Genomic DNA, 21,589 nt, shown 5'->3' with positions numbered 1-21,589 from the left:
CAAATATTTGTTACTGTAGTTAAGACATAATTTGATACACACCATTTAAGAAACTAAATGCAAAGGACAAATATAATATTAATACCTTTCCCATAAACTTCTTTTATTAAAGTATAAGTCATTGCGGGTTGTCTTTAAGAGGGGAAATGGACATTTTGTATTAAAGTGGATAAGGTTTTCTCTAGTTTAGACAAGCATATAAATTAATACTTTGATGTAACCTATGACTCCAAAATTATAATATAAGGAATTTATTTGCTCATCATACTTTGCAGTAGTGCAAATTCTACCTAACCCCAGATAAGCCACAGCTCAATTGCTTTAGTCCAAATTAAGTCCTTTGTGTGGACCTTATCTTGTGGAGCTCCTTGTTTCCTTTGTTCTATCAACTTCCACACACAAGAATTTGCATTTCAATCTGCCATAGCCTTCTACCTGTATCCTGAATTTCAATTGTGTTCAATCTTAGAACAAGCAGTCCAAAGAAAAGAACTATTAACAGAATCATTTGATATCAGAAGGTTTGCTTCACAGGCTGTATGAAAAAGTATTTATTCCAAATCATAGTGATATTAAACCTTTATTGAATCATTACTGTTAAAAAAGAGCTACTTCAAGTTGGTATATTCCTATGTTCCTAAAACTAAGAAAGCATTGCTGAAAAGCTTCATGGCATATTGATTATTTTTCTGTTTAAAAAAATATACAATGAGGAAATGGGAAGCTGGCTCAAGGGAAAAGGCACTTGCTTTACAATTGTGAAGATGGAGTTTGAATGCTTAGTGTGCAATTAAATTCCAAAGGTGGGCATAGTGACCCATCTGTAATCCCAGTACTTGGGAGGCAGACACACAGGGCCCTGAGACCAGCTACACTGGCACATTCTAAATTCCCATGAGATACTGTGCCTCATTAAATAAGGTGATGAGCATTTGAGAAAGACACCTTATATTAGCTTCTGGCCATTACAGGCACCCACACACACACATGTGCTCCGACAGAAACTGTGCATTCCATTATGTAATGGTCATCATGTTCATTTCATAAATACAAACACACATGTACATATACCACACACATGTGCAAAAATATTTGAAAATGCAACTCAAAATAAAATTTTGATTTTCTGTTGCATTGCTTAATATTTGTATATGTATCACTTATCATATTTAATATAATGTGAAAACTCATATTATTTTGGATTATTCATTATTTTATGCATTTGTGTGGGGGGTGTATGTGTAATGCATTGTGTGTACTATGTGTTTAATGTGGTGCACATGGGGTGTAGGCATTGTATGTCAATGTGTTTGGTATATGCTTCAGGTAGTGCATGTGTGGGCTGTATACATTGTATGTGCATTGTGAGTGGTATGTGTCTAGTATTGTGCATGTGAGGTATATGCACTGTATGCGCAGTGGGTGTTATATGTGGTTAATGTACTGTATGTGTGGTGTATGCATCATATATGCACTGTGTGGTATTTGTTTAATTTACATCATCTGGGGGTGTATGCATTGTATGTGCACTGTATTTGGTATGTGTTTAATATAATAAACACAGAGTGAACACATCATATGTGCACTGTGTGTGGTATGAGTTTAATGTAGTGCATGTGAGGTGCATGTATTGTATGTGCACTGTGTGTAGTATGTGTCTAATACAATGTATCTGTGGTGTACGCATTGTATGTGCACTGTGGTATGTGTTTAATGTATGCATGTGGAGTGTATGCACTGTATGCAGTATGTGTTTCATGTAGTTCTTGTGGGTTGTATTCATTGTATGGCATTGCCTGTGCTATGTATTTAATGTAATGCATGTGTGTTGTGTGCATTTTATGTGTATTTTGTGTGGTATGTCCTTAATATAGTGCATGTGGAAAATATACAGAGTGTGTGCATTGTGACACTCTGTATGCCTGACTGTGGATAGGACACAGTTGCTTCTGCTGTATGGAGTAGAATGCTGATGTTTCCTACACTGCTGTTCTGTCTGGTCTTGTTTTGAGCTAAAGCCACTTTTTATAATGTTTCAGGAGCTTGCGGGCCTCTGTCAATTCTCAAGTCTCTGCTTCCCTATGTAATTGGGTATACTGATACATGTGGTCATGCCTAGCTATTTACATAGGATCTGAAGACTTGAACTCATGCCCTCATAGGCCCTCATGCTGGCACAGGAAACACACATAACTGCTAAGTCATTTCTCCTTTCTTGTTTTGAATTTGTTGAAAGATACTTTTAAACTACAAATAAGTGACATGATAATTCTTGCCTCTCAAAGATATATAAAACACAAGAAACACAGATAAGAAACAATATTGCAATAAATATACAGATCTCTTTCTTCAAATATATGAATATGTATATGATTTTCATAGAGGTTTTACAGGAAAAACAAGCTATCTTTCTTCCCATGGGTTAGAGCAAATGGTTTAGTTGCCTTTGGAACACAGGTCCATGGAGATTGGCTGATGGAAGATATGTATTTAGATAGCATTACTACAGTCCCAATTACCATTCTCTAGGGAGCAAGCTTGCTTTACCTTTATCCATGATGCTTTCTACACCACTACCACAGCAAGTAATACAACCCAGTAAACATATGAAGAACAAATAGAAACACGTGGAATCTAAATACTACCTTTTTTCAACCCAAGTCTTTGTAACTATTAACAATGACACAAGTAGGATGACTAAGGAAAACTCAGTATATCACATGAGCATTGTACAATAGACTCAGAATTTCACCAGTGAAAGAAAATAAGACATTATATTTTAAATTTTAAGGCATTTAAATTATTTGCATGTGTATTATTATTTGTATTTGTGTGTGAGAGTGTGGGCACATGTGTACATAATGGTTAGGAATTCCAGAGGACAATCTTCAGTAACTGTCCTGATTTTCTGCGAAGTTTGACACAGGGTTTCTTGTTGTACATACATCAGTGGATATAACAGGTTAACAAGTATCAAAGCTCTGGGGAGTCTCTTGTCTCCATTCCCTGTCTCATTGTAGGAGTGTTGGGATTACTAATGTATCCAAATCCAAATCTGTGTGGGTCCTGGGTATCCAAACTCAGGTCCATCTGCCTGCATGGCAAGCATTTTAGCCAGAGATCTATCTCCCTGCCCCACATTTATGTTTTTATCAGTGTTATTACTTAAAACCACATGAAAACTTTCTGGCTAGAAGAACTTCCCTTCCTATCCTATTAAAAAAAAAAAAAAAATCGAGCCGGGTGTGGTGGCGCATGCCTTTAATCCCAGCACTCGGGAGGCAGACGTAGGAGGATCGCCGTGAGTTCAAGGCCACCCTGAGACTACAGAGTTAATTCCAGGTCAGCCTGGACCAGAGTGAGACCCTGCCTCAAAAAACCAAAAAAAAAAAAAAATTGTCTCTTTACCCTGGAAGTAGTTAAAAGAAAATATCATGAACTCCCATTCTGATTATTTCACATCGAATTCACCAGGAACTCTATCTTCAGGGAGGGCTACTTGAACTAGTTTTCTACATGCAACAAGACATAAAGATATTTTTGAGATGGCTGCCGTAAAAGATGTTTGTTTCCTAGAGAGTGGTAAACATGGTTGTAGTGAACCTGAGTAAACAAACTCTGAAGTAATGGTTATCCTCTATGACCACCTATAGCCCATCCCTATATATTTCTCAGGAACAACCCAGAATGTACTGTCATGATGTAATTATCATTTGTTCTGTCATCAGTAATTCTTTCCTGAATTGATTGTTCTTTGTAGGAAAGCATCATGCTTAGTAATTTCACTGGACTTAATGGGGATTATATTGAATATAGATCATTTCAGCAACATTCCTATTTTTTTTACATTATTTCTGTTATTACATAAGCATGTGAGGTCTTTTCCATCCTTTTATGTTTTCTATTTCTTTCTTCAGAGTTTTAAAATTTCACCCTAGATGGGTTTATTCCTAAGTATTTTTCTCATTTGAATCTATTGTGAATGGATTATTTTTCCTGAGTTCCTTCATGGCAAGTTTGGTACTATTGTATATTAGTATGTAGAAACTCTGCTGACTTCCACTGAGGATTGAACCTGGACCATCACACTTGTTGGGCAAAAGCTTTAACATAGCCCAGCTACTGCCTTTTGTATGCTGATTTTGCATCCTGCTACTTTGTTTAAAATGTTTTATAGGTTCTAAAGTTTTTGGTGCGATCCTGAGAATCTTTTAAGTATAAGGGTAATGTCATCATGAGTAGATCCACATAATCTTTGATTTAAGTGTCAGTAATATACATTGAGTCAGACCATTTCTTTAATAAGTGGTGTTGAGAAAACAAGGAAGAATGAAACTTGATCTTTACCACTTGCCACACACAAAAGTCAATTCAAAATGGATCAAAGATCTTATTCATTATAAGGCCTGAATATTTGAAACTGATAGAAAATACCATAGCTTAAAAAAACAAACAAACAAACAAATAAACAAACAAACAAACAAACAAAAGTCAAGGTATCAGCACAGGGAAGGACTTTCTCAAAAGACATCTCAACAAAATGGGAAATAATACCAAGGGACAACAATTGGGGTTGCATGAATTTAAATTCTTGTGGATAGGAACACAATCAACAGATAGCCTACAGATGTGAGAATATTTTGCCAACTATACATTTAGATAGGGAGTTAAAATCTATAATCTGTAAAGAACTCCAGAAAACAAACCACACATGATCACACATAAACACACAGAAACCAATCAATCAATAAATGGCTTAATTAATTGAACATTTATACATAAATGAAGAAATACCAATGCCCAATATACCTGGGACATTGGACAAATTGTTCTCCATCTTTAGCCATAAGAGGACTACAAATTAAAAATACTTTCATTCAATTTCACTTCAGTCAGAATGGCTGTGATCAAGAAAATGAAGAATGCTGTCTAGGAAGTAGGGAAAGAGGAACCCTGAATCACTCTTGATGTGAGTGGAAATCAGAGTAGACACTATGGAAGTCAATATGGAGTTCATCAAAAAACTGAAAATAACACTACCACATTGCCTTCAAGATATTTCTGAAGGGCACATAGATAGTTGTGAGTCTATGTTTATAGCTGCACTACTAAAAATAGCTAAGATGGGACCCAGACTAGAGTTCCATATGCAGAATGAAATCCCACTTAACCATTAAGAAGAATATAATCATGGCATTTGCAATAAAATGGATGGAATTGTAGATAATACATTAAGCAAAATTAGCCAGTATCATAAAGGAAAATATCAAATGTTGTGGCTTCTCCAAAACAGATTTAAATTTATGTTGTGTGTATATGTGTTTATCACATAAACATAGATGGAATCTATGAGAAGAAATAGGGGAGGGTGATGAGGGGATATTGGAATACATGTGATATAAAGAAAGTTTATACAGAGGAGTGTGAAGAAGACACAAGGAAGGTAGTAATGGGGGCAAATAAAGGATAAGTATAAAGACATACACATATGAAAATGTCATAATGAGATTTATAAATTTGTATATTAACTGAAAATTTAAAATTTTCATAACACTTCTCTTCACAAAGCCCTAAGGGGAATTGTAAGTGACCTCCTTCTTGTTTAAAACTTAGTTACATAAAGAAAATAGATTCATTGAAGTTGATCAATTGCTGGCTTATTTTGTATGATGAATCTGTAAGGTTTATTTCATAGACTAGACTAAATACATAAATATTTATCTAAATTTAAAATGGCCACTGCTATTAACAACTTACCAACTGGTTCCTTTTGATTCTGAAAGAGAATCTTGCTATTACTCCCATCCATGTTTGCCATGTTAATTGTATTTCCATCTGTCCAGTATAGTTTCCTTAATTCAAAAGAGATATGGATTAAAATCTCTTGTGTAGACTCACTTATTTAGTAGAAACACCACTAAAGAACAAAATATTCTACTGGTTGAGAATTAAGGTTGTTTTTTTTTTTTTTTTCCAGAAAAGCCTAAGATTATTGACACATTTGCTGACAATGTACCTCATGTTTGCCTGGGAGAACATCATCGTTCCTGCCTTTCTCCCTCACTGAAAGAAAGTTATCTGATTCCTTTTATCTCCTACATTCAAAACTGAATACTTAACTATAACTACAGTAAATTACTTTCATTTTGTCATTCATCAAGATTGAATCCTCTTGGCTATACAGAAATCAGAATCAGAAACTGTGGATGGGAAGAATTCATTTGAACCATTTCTGATGAAAGCCTGGGTGAGAAAGGATTTCTTTTTGTACTATACAAGCTGCCTCTTGGGTATGCAATGACTCACCAGAAGGCTGGAGAATGGAACCTACTTAGCTGTGACCATATTGTCAGCAGACAGAAAATGTTTTAACTGACTCCCACTATGAAATTAACTTTCTTTACATCTCTCTCTTTTGTTTTTTTCCTCTGGCCTCTCATTCCCCAGAAACATAAAATGATGAAATCATATAAGTTATATGTTCAGTAGATAAAAATCTCTTACCAAGAATCTAAATGCCATAATTATATTTACTTTTTTATTACTCTATACAAAATATATCTTATAATTTAGAATATCTTTTTACAAATAAGCACAAAAATGCAATATTTTGGAAAAACGAAGCTAAACTAAAATAATCATACTTTACCCCCTGACTGGGTGAGCTGCAAGACATTGTGGCTTATCGATCCCATGGATAATTGAGGTTTTCAAAGAGCCATCTAGTCGCGCCACATTAATTTGCGTTTCATCAAATTCTGAGCTAATCCAGTATAAATTACGTGATACCCAGTCCACTGCCAGTCCTCTGATACTCTGAATATCTGCAGAATGGGAAAAAGAACATTAAAAATGAATGGAATTTTTCATTCTCTTGGCTCTTTAAGAAAGGTATTCTCGAAGGGAAAATTTAATTTATACTTTATTCACTAAAATTGTACAAGATTTTAATCTCATCCTCTTATCAATGCTTCTTAAACATGAATAATCTGTAATATTTTACTCCTGAAGCATTAGCAAATGTGAAGTAAAAATAGCATTGATATTACAATGGCAGTCAACTATTCACTAGTAAACACTTCTAGCAAATATAGTCCAGTCTTCTGGCCATAATCACCAAAAATTAAATTGGAGTAATAGTTTCCTCAGTTGGTAACGTACCATTCTAGTTAGGAGGATATTGTGTGCCAACAGAAAAGGGGCTACTTTATGTTTTTAGGGCCAATATTTTACTCAAATAAAATAAAGCAATTCCACCCTCCTAGAAATGATCAGAGTTGAACATCATTCAAAACAGAGAATTAACAAGAATGGCATGACATATGGGAAAGAAACTAAAATCATTTTAACTGTCCTCCAAATGTGATTCTGCAGAAATGACTGAGCCCTATTTATTGTTGGATACAGAATAGTTAATATGAATATTTGGATTGCTATTCTTTAATTGCTGATTTACATATCTTTAAACATAAGTAGGAGATCACATCTTATATAATTGGACATTTAATAAAGTGATATAAAGTATGAAAATTAAAACATTAACAGAGCATGGTGTTTACTAGTCCTTCTCTGTGGCATTTGGCAGCTTGAGGATAGATTTGTCTTTATTTTCAGCATCTAATATTTTCAAGGAATAATTATTTCTAACACTCTTTAGACCTCTGCTTCTGAGAGTTACAGGAGCCTGGGAAAGAGAAGATGAGATGGCTCAGATGTCCCAGCAGCCAACTCTCAGGTACACTCCAGCTGCTCTGGTGATTTGAATCCACACAGCTGTAGCTTCACTCCAGGTGAAGCAAACCTCCTTCCCTTTCTTTCCTTAAGACTAGATTCTTCTTTTTTGATAAGGAAGTGAGAAGGTCTAAGTTTGTGAAATTTTCCTACCGACCTAAGAGGCGGTTGGGGAGGGGGGAACCTTGGAGACCCAACAGTGCTGCCTAGCTATCCCGCCGTGATGAACTTTGACAACACTGTTGGACCCCAAACAGAGCCCAAATTTATCTGCCTTATACCCATCCAGATTATGTGGGCTTCCTCTTTCCAGTTCTTAAAAAAGCCCCCATCTTCTGCAAGACTCCAGAGACTCCAGTCTTTTGACTGTCTCTCTGGTCAGCTGCCAGATTCTGTATGGGTACTTCCTGCACAGGGAAGTACCTCACATAGCATAGTTTTTTGTTTGTTTGTTTGTTTTTGTTTTTTCTTTTTCTTTTTCTTATCCCCAGCCAGGTCTTTTTATTAGCTTTTATTGAGACAAAATTCCTTGGCTTGTTTTTCTGTGTCACTCAAGCTCTTGGGGCCTCCTTTTGTCCCTCCCTCAGGAGTCACAGGTTGCTAAGAAGTAATACCACCAGAATGAGATTTGGTTTGATGTTCCATGTCTGATGAGTACTTCTCCTTTATCACTAATACAAGTAGATGAATGCTTTTTAGCTTCTTTCCTCGTCTGTAACATAGGAGAAGTTATAGACAATATATGGAATTATAAGGGATAATATTTTATGTGATTATATTTCCTCTTGAAGACATGTGATTGTTTGAGTGTAAAATGTGCCCAGCAGTCTCATCTCATTGTGATTAAGCCTCATACTTCATCCCCAGCTGATAGAACCTTTAAGATATGGAGCCTTAATAGAGGAGGTATCATTGGGACTGGGCCTTAAAGTTTATTAATCCAGCCTCAGTAGGTGTTCATAGATTACATTTGCTGTGTTCTCCATATTTAAGTGAGAAGATGTGAAGCCAGGCTGTATGTTCATGTTGTGCTTGTCTTGCCATGGTAAAAGTTCCCCTGCAAGCTATAAACTGAAAATAAAGTATTTTCTTCCATAAGATGTTTTGACTGGGTATTTTGTCCCAGCAATGAGAAGATAAATGCTACAGCATGTTTTAAAAGGAAACTGCAATATGTTTATTAGACAAGGAGGTAAGCAATCCAAATGCTTATCATCTGGTGAATAGAAAAAGAAAATGTGGTAAACAGGTACAATCATGGGAGGGATCATATCCTGTCATTTTCAGCAAGAGGGTAGAACGAGAAACAATTACATCATATAAAATAAACTGGGCAACAGAAAAACAATTACTACATGGTCCTATTATAATGCAGAATCTGGGCTGGAGAGATGGCTTAGTAGTTAAGCGCTTGCCTATGAAGCCTAAGGCCCCCGGTTCGAGGCTCGATTCCCCAGGTCCCACGTTGGCCAGATGCACAAGGGGGCACATGCGTCTGGAGTTCACTTGCAGAGGCTGGAAGCCCTGGCACGCCCATTCTCTCTCTCTCTCCTTCTATCTGTCTTTCGCTCTGTGTCTATCACTCTCAAATAAATAAATAAAAAATGGACAAAAAAAATTTTTTTTAATGCAGAATCTTAAAATGTTGGTCCTACAAAAGTCTGGGTTGTGCTGGGTATGGTGGTGCACGCCTTTAATCCCAGCACTTGGGAGGCAGAGGTAGGAGGATTGCAGTGAGTTCGAGGCCACCCTGAGACTACAAAGTGAATTCCAGGTCAGCCTGGACCAGAGTGAGGCCCTACCTCAAAAAATAAAATAAATAATAAAATAAATAAAATAAAGGTCTGGGTTGAATGCCAATTACTAAGACTGCAGAAGGTAGTTGGACAGGAGTGATAGCAACATTTGATTAACAGGTACAAACTTCTAGTGATATCTGAGCAAGACATTCTGAAGTTCTACTGCACAGAAAGATATCTTCAGGAACAATATTGCATTTACATTCTTTTAAAACACTTGCCCCTCAAGCCTAAGTCCTCAAGTTTATGCCTCCATACCTCATATAAAAAGCTGGAAAGTGTGGTGTGATTCTGTACTCTCAGCACACTGATGCTGATGGCTAGATGGATGCGACAGGAGAATATCTTAGAAGGTTGTTGCAACTGCAGCAAAGAACAATAGCAAAGCAAGAACCAGAGAGAAAATCTGCTGGCAAGGTGGTAGAAATGCAAGGATCACTGGAAAGACGTTTTCTGGAATCCACACATACACTGTCACATGTGCAAACTCACTACCATAACACACACACACACACACACACACACACACACACACACTCACACACACACACGGATGATTCAAGAGACAGAAAAGGCTAATACGATATAAGTGCTATGCAATGTATGCATGCATCAAGACACCACATTGAACTCCATAATTATGTACAATTTCTACATTTTATCAGTTCAAATAAATTAAATTTAAATAAATATTTTTGTATGTACATTTATGTGGTGTGTATGTATATAAATGTTCATAGGTATGCAGGTATATGTGTATGCACAGGTACACGTGTACATATGTGAACATATATGTTAAGAAGTTAATGACAGGTGTTTTTCTCATTCACTTTCAGCCTATTTTTTTCTTTTATGGCAGAGCTCACTCTGCCCTAAAATGACCTGGGATTCATTTTGTAGCCCAGGTTGGCTTTGACCCTCCTACCTCAGCCTTGTGAATTCTGAAATGACAGTTGTGAGTCACCATGTCCAACTCAACCTGATTTGTTTGAGACATGTTCTAAAGCAGAATGTGATCCTCACCAATTTTGCCAGATTAGATAGCCAGCTTTCTCTACAGTCTCCAGTTTCTGCCTTCTAAATGCTAGGAGCACCAGCATTTTTGTGTGGGCTAGGAATGCTAAGTCAGGCACTTATGCTTATATAGATAGCACTTTACCAACTGGGCCTTTGTCCTATCCTCCTAAATAATTTTTATATTCAAATATAAGTTATAATAACATCAAAATTTTAGGAAAAATTAGAACCTTGTGTTCTGATAAAAGGAATGTAAACAAGCTTCATCATCATGAAAATGAAACTATAATTCCTCATAAAAGAATAAAAATAGAATTATAACATTATTCTGCTTTTTGTTTTATTTATTTTTGAAACAGGGTGTCATGTAGCCTAAGCTGGCATTGAGCTCTGTATGTTGATAATAATGACCTTGAACTTCTGGTCCACCTGCCTCCCAAGTCCTATGACTTATGCATATGTGCAACCATGCCCAGCTATCACTTCCGATTTTTAAGAGTTGCTCAAGAAAACTGAAGCAGAATCTCAAGGAGATATCTGCATTGCCATGTTCAAGTAGCATTACTGTTGGTACCCCCACAAGACCTACACAGTTCTGAATCCATCAACATTTAGAAATGGAGGAGGGAAGAGGACAGAAAATGAGACAAGTAAACAGAGGAAGAACTATTGATAAAGAGGAGGTTTCCTTGGTGGAATGAAGATGGACAAGAGTAGGTAAAAGAGGATAATGAGATGGGAATATGATTAAACTACATTAGGTTCATATATTAAAGTTCTCAATTAAAAACAATCACAGCAGTATCATTGGCAACAGTGGAATTTAGAGACAAGCCAAGTGTTGACTAATAGGAAAACAAAAAATGAGGTGAGTATGCACACAATGAAATGTTCTTCAGAAAATGAGATGAATATATGCACAATGAAATGTTCAGCCTTGGAAAGGCATGTCTGTCAGATACTCCAACACATGCCCCAAACAAAGCTCACTTCCTTTCTATGCTATGGTCCCCATCCCAGCATCATTCCAGCCTATGCTCATCTTCCCCTTTTAGCCCTGTGATCTCAATTGAGAGTCTTCTGTTCTGTTGAAAGTCATCTTCCTTATAGTATTCAGTGTTCTAGTCTAATTTTTGTTTCAAATTTAGAACATTTTTGTAACTATTTCATTGCATTATTGAATATGATATTTTGGTTTAGGACTGCCACAAGTTCAAGGACAACCTGAGACTACATAGTAAATTCCAGGTCAGCCTGGGCTAGAGTAAGACCCTATCTCAAAATAAATAAATAAATAAATAAATTAATTAATTAATAAGAATTGGTTCACCTCTATCCATCTTTAAACATTAATGGCTCCTCATTATGCTGAGAGGAAAAACAACCATAACAATAACAGCAAAATGGAAAAATAGCTCCTTATTTCCCATAAAGCCTTTTGTGACATGTTCTAATACTATCTTTCTACACACTTTTCCTCAAGATCTAGCTATGCCCTTACCAGTTGTTTCTGGAAGTTTCCAGATTTTGACTATGGATTTCACAGCCAGATTAGCTCTTATTTCTATTTCCACCTGGCTTCCTTTAATCTTTTCTTCCTCAGTGTGCACCTTGGTAAACCAAGGTCAGAACACATTATGTACTCTGTTATAATGTTCTCCAAAAGCTTTCTATTTATTTTTGAATAGCATAAGTCAATTGATCCAATGTGCCAGATATAGGGCTTAAAACTTCTGTGGAATTTATTTAAAAATGTTTGCATTAAAACAAAATAGGGGCTGGAATGATTGCTTACTGGTTAAGGTGCTTGCCTGCAAATCCAAAGGACCCAGGTTTGATTCCCTAGGACCCATGTAAGCCAGATGCACAAGGTGGCACATGCATCTCGAGTTCATTTATAGTGGTTGGAGGCCTTGGTGCACCCATGTTCTCTGCCTCTCTCTCTCTCTCTGTGTATGTCTCTGACTCTCAATATCTCTCAAAATAAAATAAAGAAAAATGAAAAAATAGCACATTTATTTATTTATTTTAGAGAGAGTGAGAGCGAGCGAGTGAGAGAGAGAGAGAGAAAGAGAGAGAGAATTAGCACTTCAGGGTCTCAGCCACTGTAATTGAATTCTAGATGCTTTTGCCAACTAATGAGCATGTAAGACATTGTGCTTGGCTCACCTTTGAGTGTCTAACTTACATGCGGTCTGGAGAGTGCAACATGGGTCCTTGGGCTTTGTAAGCAAGAACCTTAACTGTTAAGTCATCTCTCCAGCCCACATTTATTTATTTATTTTTCTATCTAAACCATAAAGAATTGACATAGAAAGTCTGGCTGGCTCATTTACCACTTTAATTGAGAAGAGGAATTCTCAATGGAGTGTCAATTGCAAGCATGAGTTTTGCCTATTTATGTTCCTTGCTTTCACAACCCAGATGTTGATATTATTCTACCAAATAACTTGCTGAGAGAAAATGAAAAATTTAAAATTCCATTCAAAACAACAGATGTTCCATATCTAAGCTCTCTAATTTAAGGTCTGTTTTCAAAATTGCAATCTCACTGTTATAACTGACCTGTTTTCATGTCTTTCATTCCCTGTGGACCAGTTTTAAGAATATTTTTTTTTTTTTAATTTCAAAGCACTGTTATTACTGAGTATAACTGAATATGATATTTTGCAACAGAAGAAATGAGTCTTAACTGTCATTGACAAAATAATTGCTGACAGAATTGGATGACGATTCAAATATGAACAGGCAACTCCCAAATAGATTTAATTAGATTCTAAGACTCATTAAGAATTACATTTTTACCAAGTGTGGTGGTACATACCTAGCCCTTGAGTATGGTGGCTGTTGAACAGAAAGGTGGAAGGGATGTGGAGTTTGAGTCTAGGTAGTGCTACAGATTGAGTTCAAATCTAGTCTTGATTTGTAGCAGTAATCATTTCATTTCTGGGACAAAACACCTGGCTAGAAGCAGCTTATCATAGGAAAGGGTTGAATTTGACTGACAGTTTTAAGGGGAAGTCTCTTATAGCAGGAAAAGCATAACAAAGGCAAATAGCCAGGTGCACCACATCCGCATAGCAGCAGGAAGAACTTCTGGCCTTGGAGCTGGGCTCTATAATTCCAAAGCCCACTGTAGCAGACAGCTTCAGGTCACTAAGATGAGCTTCCAGAGCAGGTAGTTATGGAGCAAGGCATTTATTGAAGCTAACACATCCAGGGGAAGTTACATAATGGCAGAAGAAGGTGGCCTCCTTTCACAGGTCCAAGCAGATTCAGGGCGGGGAAAGAGAGAGAGAGAGAAAGAGAGAGAGAGAGAGAGAGAGAGAGAGAGGTGGGGGAAGGCCACAGGACAAAAGCCTCAGAACACTCTTCAGGAACTCTAGGCAGAACTAGGCACTTTGCATATCTTTGAATTGGAATTTCAAATCCACCATCACATCTGAGGGCTGAACTCTAAGATTCACCTCCTACAGCCAGGTGGCTGCAGATCCAAACCACAAACTCATAAAACACTGAATATATTGGGGCCATCTTTTGAAACTAAGCACATTCTTCCCCTGTCCCCCAATGGATTAAAAAACATCATACATTGTAAATTGTATCCAGTCCAGTTTCAAAGGTCCCCGCAGTCTATGCCAATTTAAGATAGTTCCAAAAGAAACAAGTCTCCTCTGACATTTAAGATTGTCTCTTAGTCATGAGTTCTATAAAATCAAGTTATATGTGTTCAACACAGAAAGACCCAGAATAAACATTTTCAACTGGTATAAGGCATAGTAAGGAGAGACTAGGGCAATGCAAACTCAACCACAATCAAGCAAACACCAAACTCCTGCAGTTCAAGTCCAGTACAACCATAGACTGACAGTTTCCAGATTTTCTAGTTCTATTCCTCCAGCTGGGCAGAGTAGCCAGGGAACACTTTGATTCCAGGCCAACAGTGCACTCCATGGTACTCCTTTCTCAGTCCTGATATATCCAAAACATCTTCAGGTCTTAATGTATACCACACTCCATCTTCTAATGGCTTTGCCAGTCTATCAGGGCATCACACCCTGCCTCATGCCACATCTCAGCAGTAGCCCCTGGAACTGTATGCATTTGTTTACCGTTCCATGCATTTTTCATGTTTCCAAAACTAATGCTAGGCATGCAGGACACAGCCATATTCTTAATTCAGGGATGAAATAAGTGTTAACCTTGAAAAGCAGATTCCTTCCCTGTCAACTCTTTCAAAATAGTTTGCGTTTCCATCAATGTCTTTCCTCTGGCACCCTTTCCATTGTTTTAATGTAAAGCAGTTGGGCCATCTTCCTTATGATTGCAAATGTGTTTCACAATAGAAGCTTCAGAAACCTAAAACCAGTCTCAATGACTATAATTTCAACTTGCTTGAGGTTTTCCAATTTAAAATCTTAATCTTTCAGTCCAATATCTTTAGCAAAGTCCATTACAAATTTAACCTTGATCAAACTCTCTGGGCCTGAACGGCAGAATGCAGCCAGCTCTTTCATCAGTAGTCCCATTCCAACAAAATCTTCTGCAGTCTTTCCTTCCCCATAGAAAGCTCATAAGCCAAGCCTTAAAGTTCAATACTGTCTACACATAGCATTCTCAAACTCTCTTCAGAATAGTTGATAATACTTGGATTACCAATCCAGAAGGCAAATTCAGGTGTAAGCACCTAGTCCATGCTTGTTGCTCGAAAACAAAACTCCCAATAGACTAAAATCCAAATGGACAGGTTAATCTCACCCCACATTTTGGTACCAATTTCTGTAGCAGACAGCTTCAAGTCACTTAGATGAACTTCCAGATCAGGCAAAGTTATGGAGGAAGGGATTTATTGAAGCTTGCACATCCAGGGGAAGTTCCATAATGGCGGAAGAAGCTGGCCTGCTTTCACAGGTCCAAGCAGACAGAGAGAAGTCACAAGCCAAAAGCCACACAGCACACTTCAGGAATTCTAGGCAGAACTAGGCACTTTGCATATCTTTGGAATGGAATTTCAAATCCACCACCACACCTGAAGGCTGAACCCTAAAATCCACCTCCTCCAGCCAGGTGGCTGCAGATCCAAACTAATACAACACTGAATATACTGGGGCCATCTATTCAAACTACCACAGTCCACCAAGGCTACAACTCAAAAGTTTCCACAATTCTCCCAAATGGCCACTAGCTGAGAGCCAAATATTAAAAACACATGAGTCCATGGACATTATTTTATTAGGGAGATCTGTCTCAAAACAAAAATAAAAACAAACAAAAAAATCACACTTTATAAAACTGCAAGGTTATCAAATTTTATATGTTTTGGTAGTTACAAATAAACTATATGATCACTCCATCATTTTTACCACATATTTGAGCATTCTTTCAAGAAATAAACAGCTAGATATCTTATTTACATTTTTATCTATGTATCACTTTATCCTTTAATTTAAGTCAAGAAACAATTTAATTCAAATAGTATATTACTGTAGGATTAAAATTCTACCTTGGTAAACCAATGACTCTTTCCAAAGCTATCCTCAAATATCAAAAAGTTAAAAAAAAAAAGAAAAAATACTCTACCCTATCTTTACCATAAAATATTCTAATGACAATGAAATGGAACATCATGAAGCTGTCAATGTATGTCTAAAACCTTTCTCATTATTCTGAAGAAAAGAAAGACTCTTGGGCAACTGTGGATTCTAAGGTTCCACTGCAAATCTATAGAGAATACAAAGTGAATAGTTGGTAAATTAATCTTGAAAAGAACTCTAACTAAACCATGTGGTTCATTAAACCTCCTGTTCCCTAACTTTCTAAAGTCCTTTAAAAAGAAAGGGACACCAAAGGCAAAGAATAAAACTTCATAAACAAATGTTGCTAAACATACTTAAACAGGTATGAACAAATCTCCAATATTTCCTAGAACAGTAAAACTGCCTGCTATGGTTTAAATGGGAAATGTTACTTCCTCCTGGTTCATGTACTTTTATGCTTTGTCCCCAAGTGGTAGTGCTATTTGGGAGAGATAACTTTGCAATCTTTAGGATGTGAGCCTTGCTGCATAAGGTGGATCACTTTGGGGCAGGCCTTTAGCATGTGCCTCTTTCACTGTTCACTCTGATTTCTGGCAGGGTCTGCAATGTGGTCTGCTGGGCTCCTGTGCCTGCAGTTATGCCTGCTTTTCTGTCTTCATGGAATGTAATACTATGAACATTTCCTTCACTCAACTGCTTCCTGCCAGGTATTTGGCCAGTGGAATAAGAAAGGCATCTAATACTCTGACCAAAATTCTTCATGAGTGTGTAAGTAGAAAGTAACATATATCTCAAAGCATAATTCAATGAATAAGTAATAAACAAAATAAAATAAGGATACTATAGATAGAAATATGAAAACATATCTGTGTGGTTTGATTCAGGTGACCCCATAAACTTAGGTGTTCTGAATGATAGATCCCCAGTGGATAGAGATTTGGGAATTAATGCCTCCTGGAGGGAGTGTATTGTTGGGGGTGGGCTTATAGGTGTTATAGCCAGTTTCCCCATGCTAGTGTTTGGCACACTCTCCTGAGGGTGATGTCTACTCCCAGTAATGCCATCATTTTCCCCTGCCATTAAGGTGCTTCCCCTCAAGCCTATAAGCAAAAATAAACCTTTTTTTTTTTTTTTTTTTCCCCCAGAAGCTGTTCTTGGTTGGGTGATTTATGCCAGCACTATGAACAAGACTGCAACAGTGAAGTGGTAACAGGAGTGGAGTTGCTGCTAGACACCTGATTCTGTGGCTTTGGCCTTTTGAAGCTGATTTTTTAAGAGGATTGTGGAAGGATTTGAAACTCAAGCCTAAGAGACACCTTGCAGTGCTGTAAGTACTGCTTGATGGACTATTTTGGTCAGAGTTGAAAGACTTGAATGCACTAAGACTGTGAGGTTTGGCTTATGAGGGTGATAAAGAGCTTTGCCTGCACTAGGCTAGCAGTTTGTGTGGGAAGCTTGCTGTTATGCCTACATCCTGAGAAGTTGTGCAGGGTTGCTTTGTGTAGAAATGAACTGGTGAGAGGGATATGGCATAGAAAGAAATATCTTTGGGTGAACTGTTGCCCATTCAGCTGCAATTGAGAGATTACAACCTTTGAGATTGGGCTACCTGACCTGCAGTAGGGCAACAAAAGAATGAAGACTTCTTTGAAGGGCCCTGAATGATCAAGGAGTGTCCTCTTCTTTAAAGTCTGCTTTATTCCCCCCCTGGATTAACAGATTTGCACCCTACTTGGTATTGTGGAGTATAACAAATGAAGGAAAGAGAGGGTCATTGAGTTTGCAACGCAGTCTTGTGCTTTGGAAATGGCCACAGGCAGTGTGAAGCAGGTTTGCGGGTTGCCTGCATGGAGACACCAAGGGGCCATTAGGGTGAAACTTGGATTGCAGTGGAGACCCAGTAGAGATGCCAGGACCATGAGATGGCTGCTAAGGAGGTGCCAGCCCCAATGAAGTTTTCCAGGATTGTGAGTAGCCTAGATGGAGGTGCAAAATTGGAAGTCTGGAGACTTGTTGCTGGTTAGTTATCGGACTGGGAGATTTGTCACTAACTAGAGTTGTTGGACTTGAAGCTACAGTGTGTGGTGTTTGCCTTATTAAAATCATGTATTACTTGAGTATTTATTTGTTATGCCCAATGACATCTTTTGCAGTATGAATGTTCATTCTGTGCCATTATGGTTTTGGGGGGAATATTTTGGTATTATGGCTTAGTTAGAAGATCTTGGACTATGGGGATGTATGAACACCACTGGAATTGATAAAAACTATGGGGACTCTTAAAGTTGTCTCAAATGCACTGTATTTTATACTGTGTATGGATATCAGGGGTCAGGGACGGAATGTGGTGGTTTGATTCAGATATCCCCTATAAACTTAGGTGGTCTGAATGTTAGATCTCCAGCTGATGGAGATTTGGGAATTAACGCCTCCTGGAGGGAGTGTATTGTTGGGGACAGGCGTATGGGTGTTATAGTCAGTTTCCCCATGCCAGTGTTTGGCACAATTTCCTGTTGCTATAGTCCACCTTATTGTTGGCCAGGGGGTAATGTCTACCTTCTGCTCATTTTCCCTTGCCATTGTGGAGCTTCTCCTCAAGCCTGTAAGTCAAAATAAACCTCTTCTTCCTAGAAGCTGCTCTTGGTTGGGTGATTTCTACGAGCAATGCGAACCAGACTGCAACAATATCATTTATTTTTTTCATTAGGAATTTTAAGATATTAGTTAATATTTCATATGTTTTTTTCCTTATTCCTTCACCAACAAGCAGTATTTTAGCATTTTGTGGAGCAAATTATTATCTAGTAATGTATAATTTTGAGCAATGTCCACTTGGTAGAAACAATTGCAATTAGGACTATATTAATAGGACAATAACCAGGGCTGCTGGAATTACTTTCCAGGAACTTGTAGTAAAGTCTCAAATCCCCCCATTGTCACATCGGGAGAAGAAAAAAGGTTCTATGTTGTAATGCAAAGTATAAATATGTCTCTATCATGTCTTCACTGTGACTTCGAGTCAGAGTTTCAACATCTGTGATCTCAAGTTTTCTCATGTACAGCATGGAAATCATTCCTTCATAAAGCTAGCTTGGCAGCAATTAAATGAGGTAAGGACTATGTCTCATTAAGGAACATATGAGTCATCACATCATATCAGGTCAATAAGCCTGACAATATGAATAATTAATGATTGTGGCCCAGGCAGTTGATCCAGTAGAAGAATTACTTATGACCAGGGAGTATGGCTACAGTTTTCTATTAAGCACTTTGTCATGACATCTTCTTTTTATCTTTTAGATTAAAATTACCTCTTTTTTATGAAATAGGAAATACAAGTGTATGTTTGGGTAGAAGTATATGGTGGTATGCTTTTGTTGCATTTAGCTGTTATTATTAAATCATGCACATTAACATTTACCATTGTAAAGAATTGCAACTGTTCCAAGCCACTTACAGCAAATAATCCACACAGGTAACACACAAATTGAGTAAAAATGAGTGTTGTAGGTTATGCAGAATGGAAAGGCCAGGAGAACTATTGGTTCTTTAACAAACAGTCGAGCTAATGTGTGTTTGCCCTAAGAAACAGAATAGTTGGAGCAAAGGGTATATTTAAGGCCAAGTTTTGAAGCTCATTTCACATTAGACTTAAGCTAAGGAAGACAAGGAAATGAAATCTGTCAAGAAAAAGTCCAACAGCTAAATGTGAACCATTTAGAGTGTGTAAAAGTAAGATCTGCTGAAAGCCATTTATAGGGAATCAAACAGATGAAAGGATAAAATATAGGACAATTACCACTGGGATTTGAGATCCTTTGATAAGATCCCAAGACAAACTGTCAAAAAAAGTTCATCCCAAGTTTTGCTGTTCATGGAAAGGTCTATAAGCTCTTAACAAGGTTTCACTGTGCAAGAAAGGCAGTGGGTTGAACCTGTGAGGCCAGCTGAAATAGAGGACTGACCCTTGACAAAACCTCTCCTCACCTGTCAGGTCCAATTATTTGCTCAGTCCTTGTATTTGTCCTCTTTGATAGCACCATAATCAGCCATGTTCCTTCATCTCTGTTTTTTTCCCACCCACTCCAATCTCCTAACTTCTACCAAAGTTACAAAAGGCAGCCAATTAACCTTTCCAGAGCTCACAGTGACTGCATCCCCAAGCCAGACCTCTCTTCTAGACACTTGTAGACCCCTTCCAAGGCAAAGCTAATCATGCTGTCCACCATCCTTCAAACATTTCCTGTTGTTTTGTGAAATATCACAAAAAACAACATCATATACTAAGAAGGACGACATGATTCAAAGTGGATTTTCTTAGCTACTCAATTTTGCTATGTATAATCCTTTCTCGATCCTAAAAGACTCCAGCTATCCTGATACTCCCTTCATTTCTTCTCAGATATAAAATATTTTGCTATTCCTCAGAATGACTGAATGAATCATTGTTGTCCATAATGGATATATGTATTATTGGTTTAAAAAAGATCATTGTTTATTTTGATTCATAGGTGTAAACAGTTTGCTTAATAGTATTAAATCTTTGTGTGTTTCTCACAGACATATTCAACATTTTTAGTAGACTCTAGTTGATCATTACAGACAGAAAATTGTCTGCTAATTTTCAAAAGTTATAGCTTTAGCTGTGTATAACTCTTAATGCATATCCATGATACATTAGTAATAAAAATATTCCTGTTGAACTATGATAAATTTTGAGAGAGGATCACCTAAGTTACTGGTCTTACAAGGAATTTAGTGGTTTGTTAATTTTTTCACTTAAATATGTAAAAACATACTGTATGAGGAAGAAATAATACCAATACTTTCTCAGAAAAAAACTTTGTTAAGGTAAATTTGAAATAAATATTTGAATAAGCTTATTACCAAACAATTCATTAACTTGCTTTAAGAGCACTAGCCCAAGATCAGCTGACCTACATACAAAATACTTCAGTTGTCAATTCAAAGACGGGTCAGAGTTGCTCTTGGGAATGTGCTGCCACTCTTCTTGTACACTAGAAGACACCTTGAACGGTCTGTGAATCAGAAAGGTACATCCTTTACTGCTCTCCCTAGAAAGAAGGTAATTCCTGAAATATGACTTGGGTTTAAATGGTAAGCATCCTTCTAGTTATAAGTATGACAAATCTATAGGGGTGGCTGATTGTCTTTCCTTACATTTCTCTCCAAATGCCTTTTCTAAGCTCACAGGGTATGCACAGATAACATGCCTTGTTTGGTTTGCAGCCACAGTGAATGGTAGGCTCATTGAACTACTAATCTATGCACATCCAAAAAGCATGTCAATATTGAAGCAAAGCAAATATCAAAATAATTCAACACTAAGTTATTAAAGCCCAAGGCACTGCATTTACATGTATGTTTAACTCCACATCTGTGTGGATGGGGGTATATGTACTAGGGCTTCTTACCACTGCAAATAGGATCTGTACCACCCCCTACATCCAGCTTAATTTGGTGTTTTAGGAACTGAACCTATGT

The 21,589-nt window shown here is 37.4% G+C and overlaps 1 protein-coding gene across 2 annotated transcripts in view; it reads right to left on the bottom strand.

The window, feature by feature from the left end:
- Lrp1b (LDL receptor related protein 1B) overlaps window positions 1-21,589 on the bottom strand; it is a 2,087,209-nt gene that overhangs the window by 683,341 nt on the left and 1,382,279 nt on the right. For both annotated transcript variants that reach the window (XM_045147485.1, XM_045147484.1), the window contains 2 exons: window positions 6,650-6,824; window positions 5,758-5,852 (listed from right to left, as the gene is read on the bottom strand). In XM_045147485.1, coding sequence (XP_045003420.1) covers window positions 5,758-5,852; window positions 6,650-6,824 — 270 coding nt within the window. The remainder of the gene's footprint in view (window positions 1-5,757; window positions 5,853-6,649; window positions 6,825-21,589) is intronic.

This window comes from Jaculus jaculus, chromosome 4 (assembly GCF_020740685.1).
Source record: "Jaculus jaculus isolate mJacJac1 chromosome 4, mJacJac1.mat.Y.cur, whole genome shotgun sequence".
Lineage (NCBI taxonomy): Eukaryota > Metazoa > Chordata > Mammalia > Rodentia > Dipodidae > Jaculus > Jaculus jaculus.
This window is presented reverse-complemented; position numbering and strand designations above follow the sequence as displayed.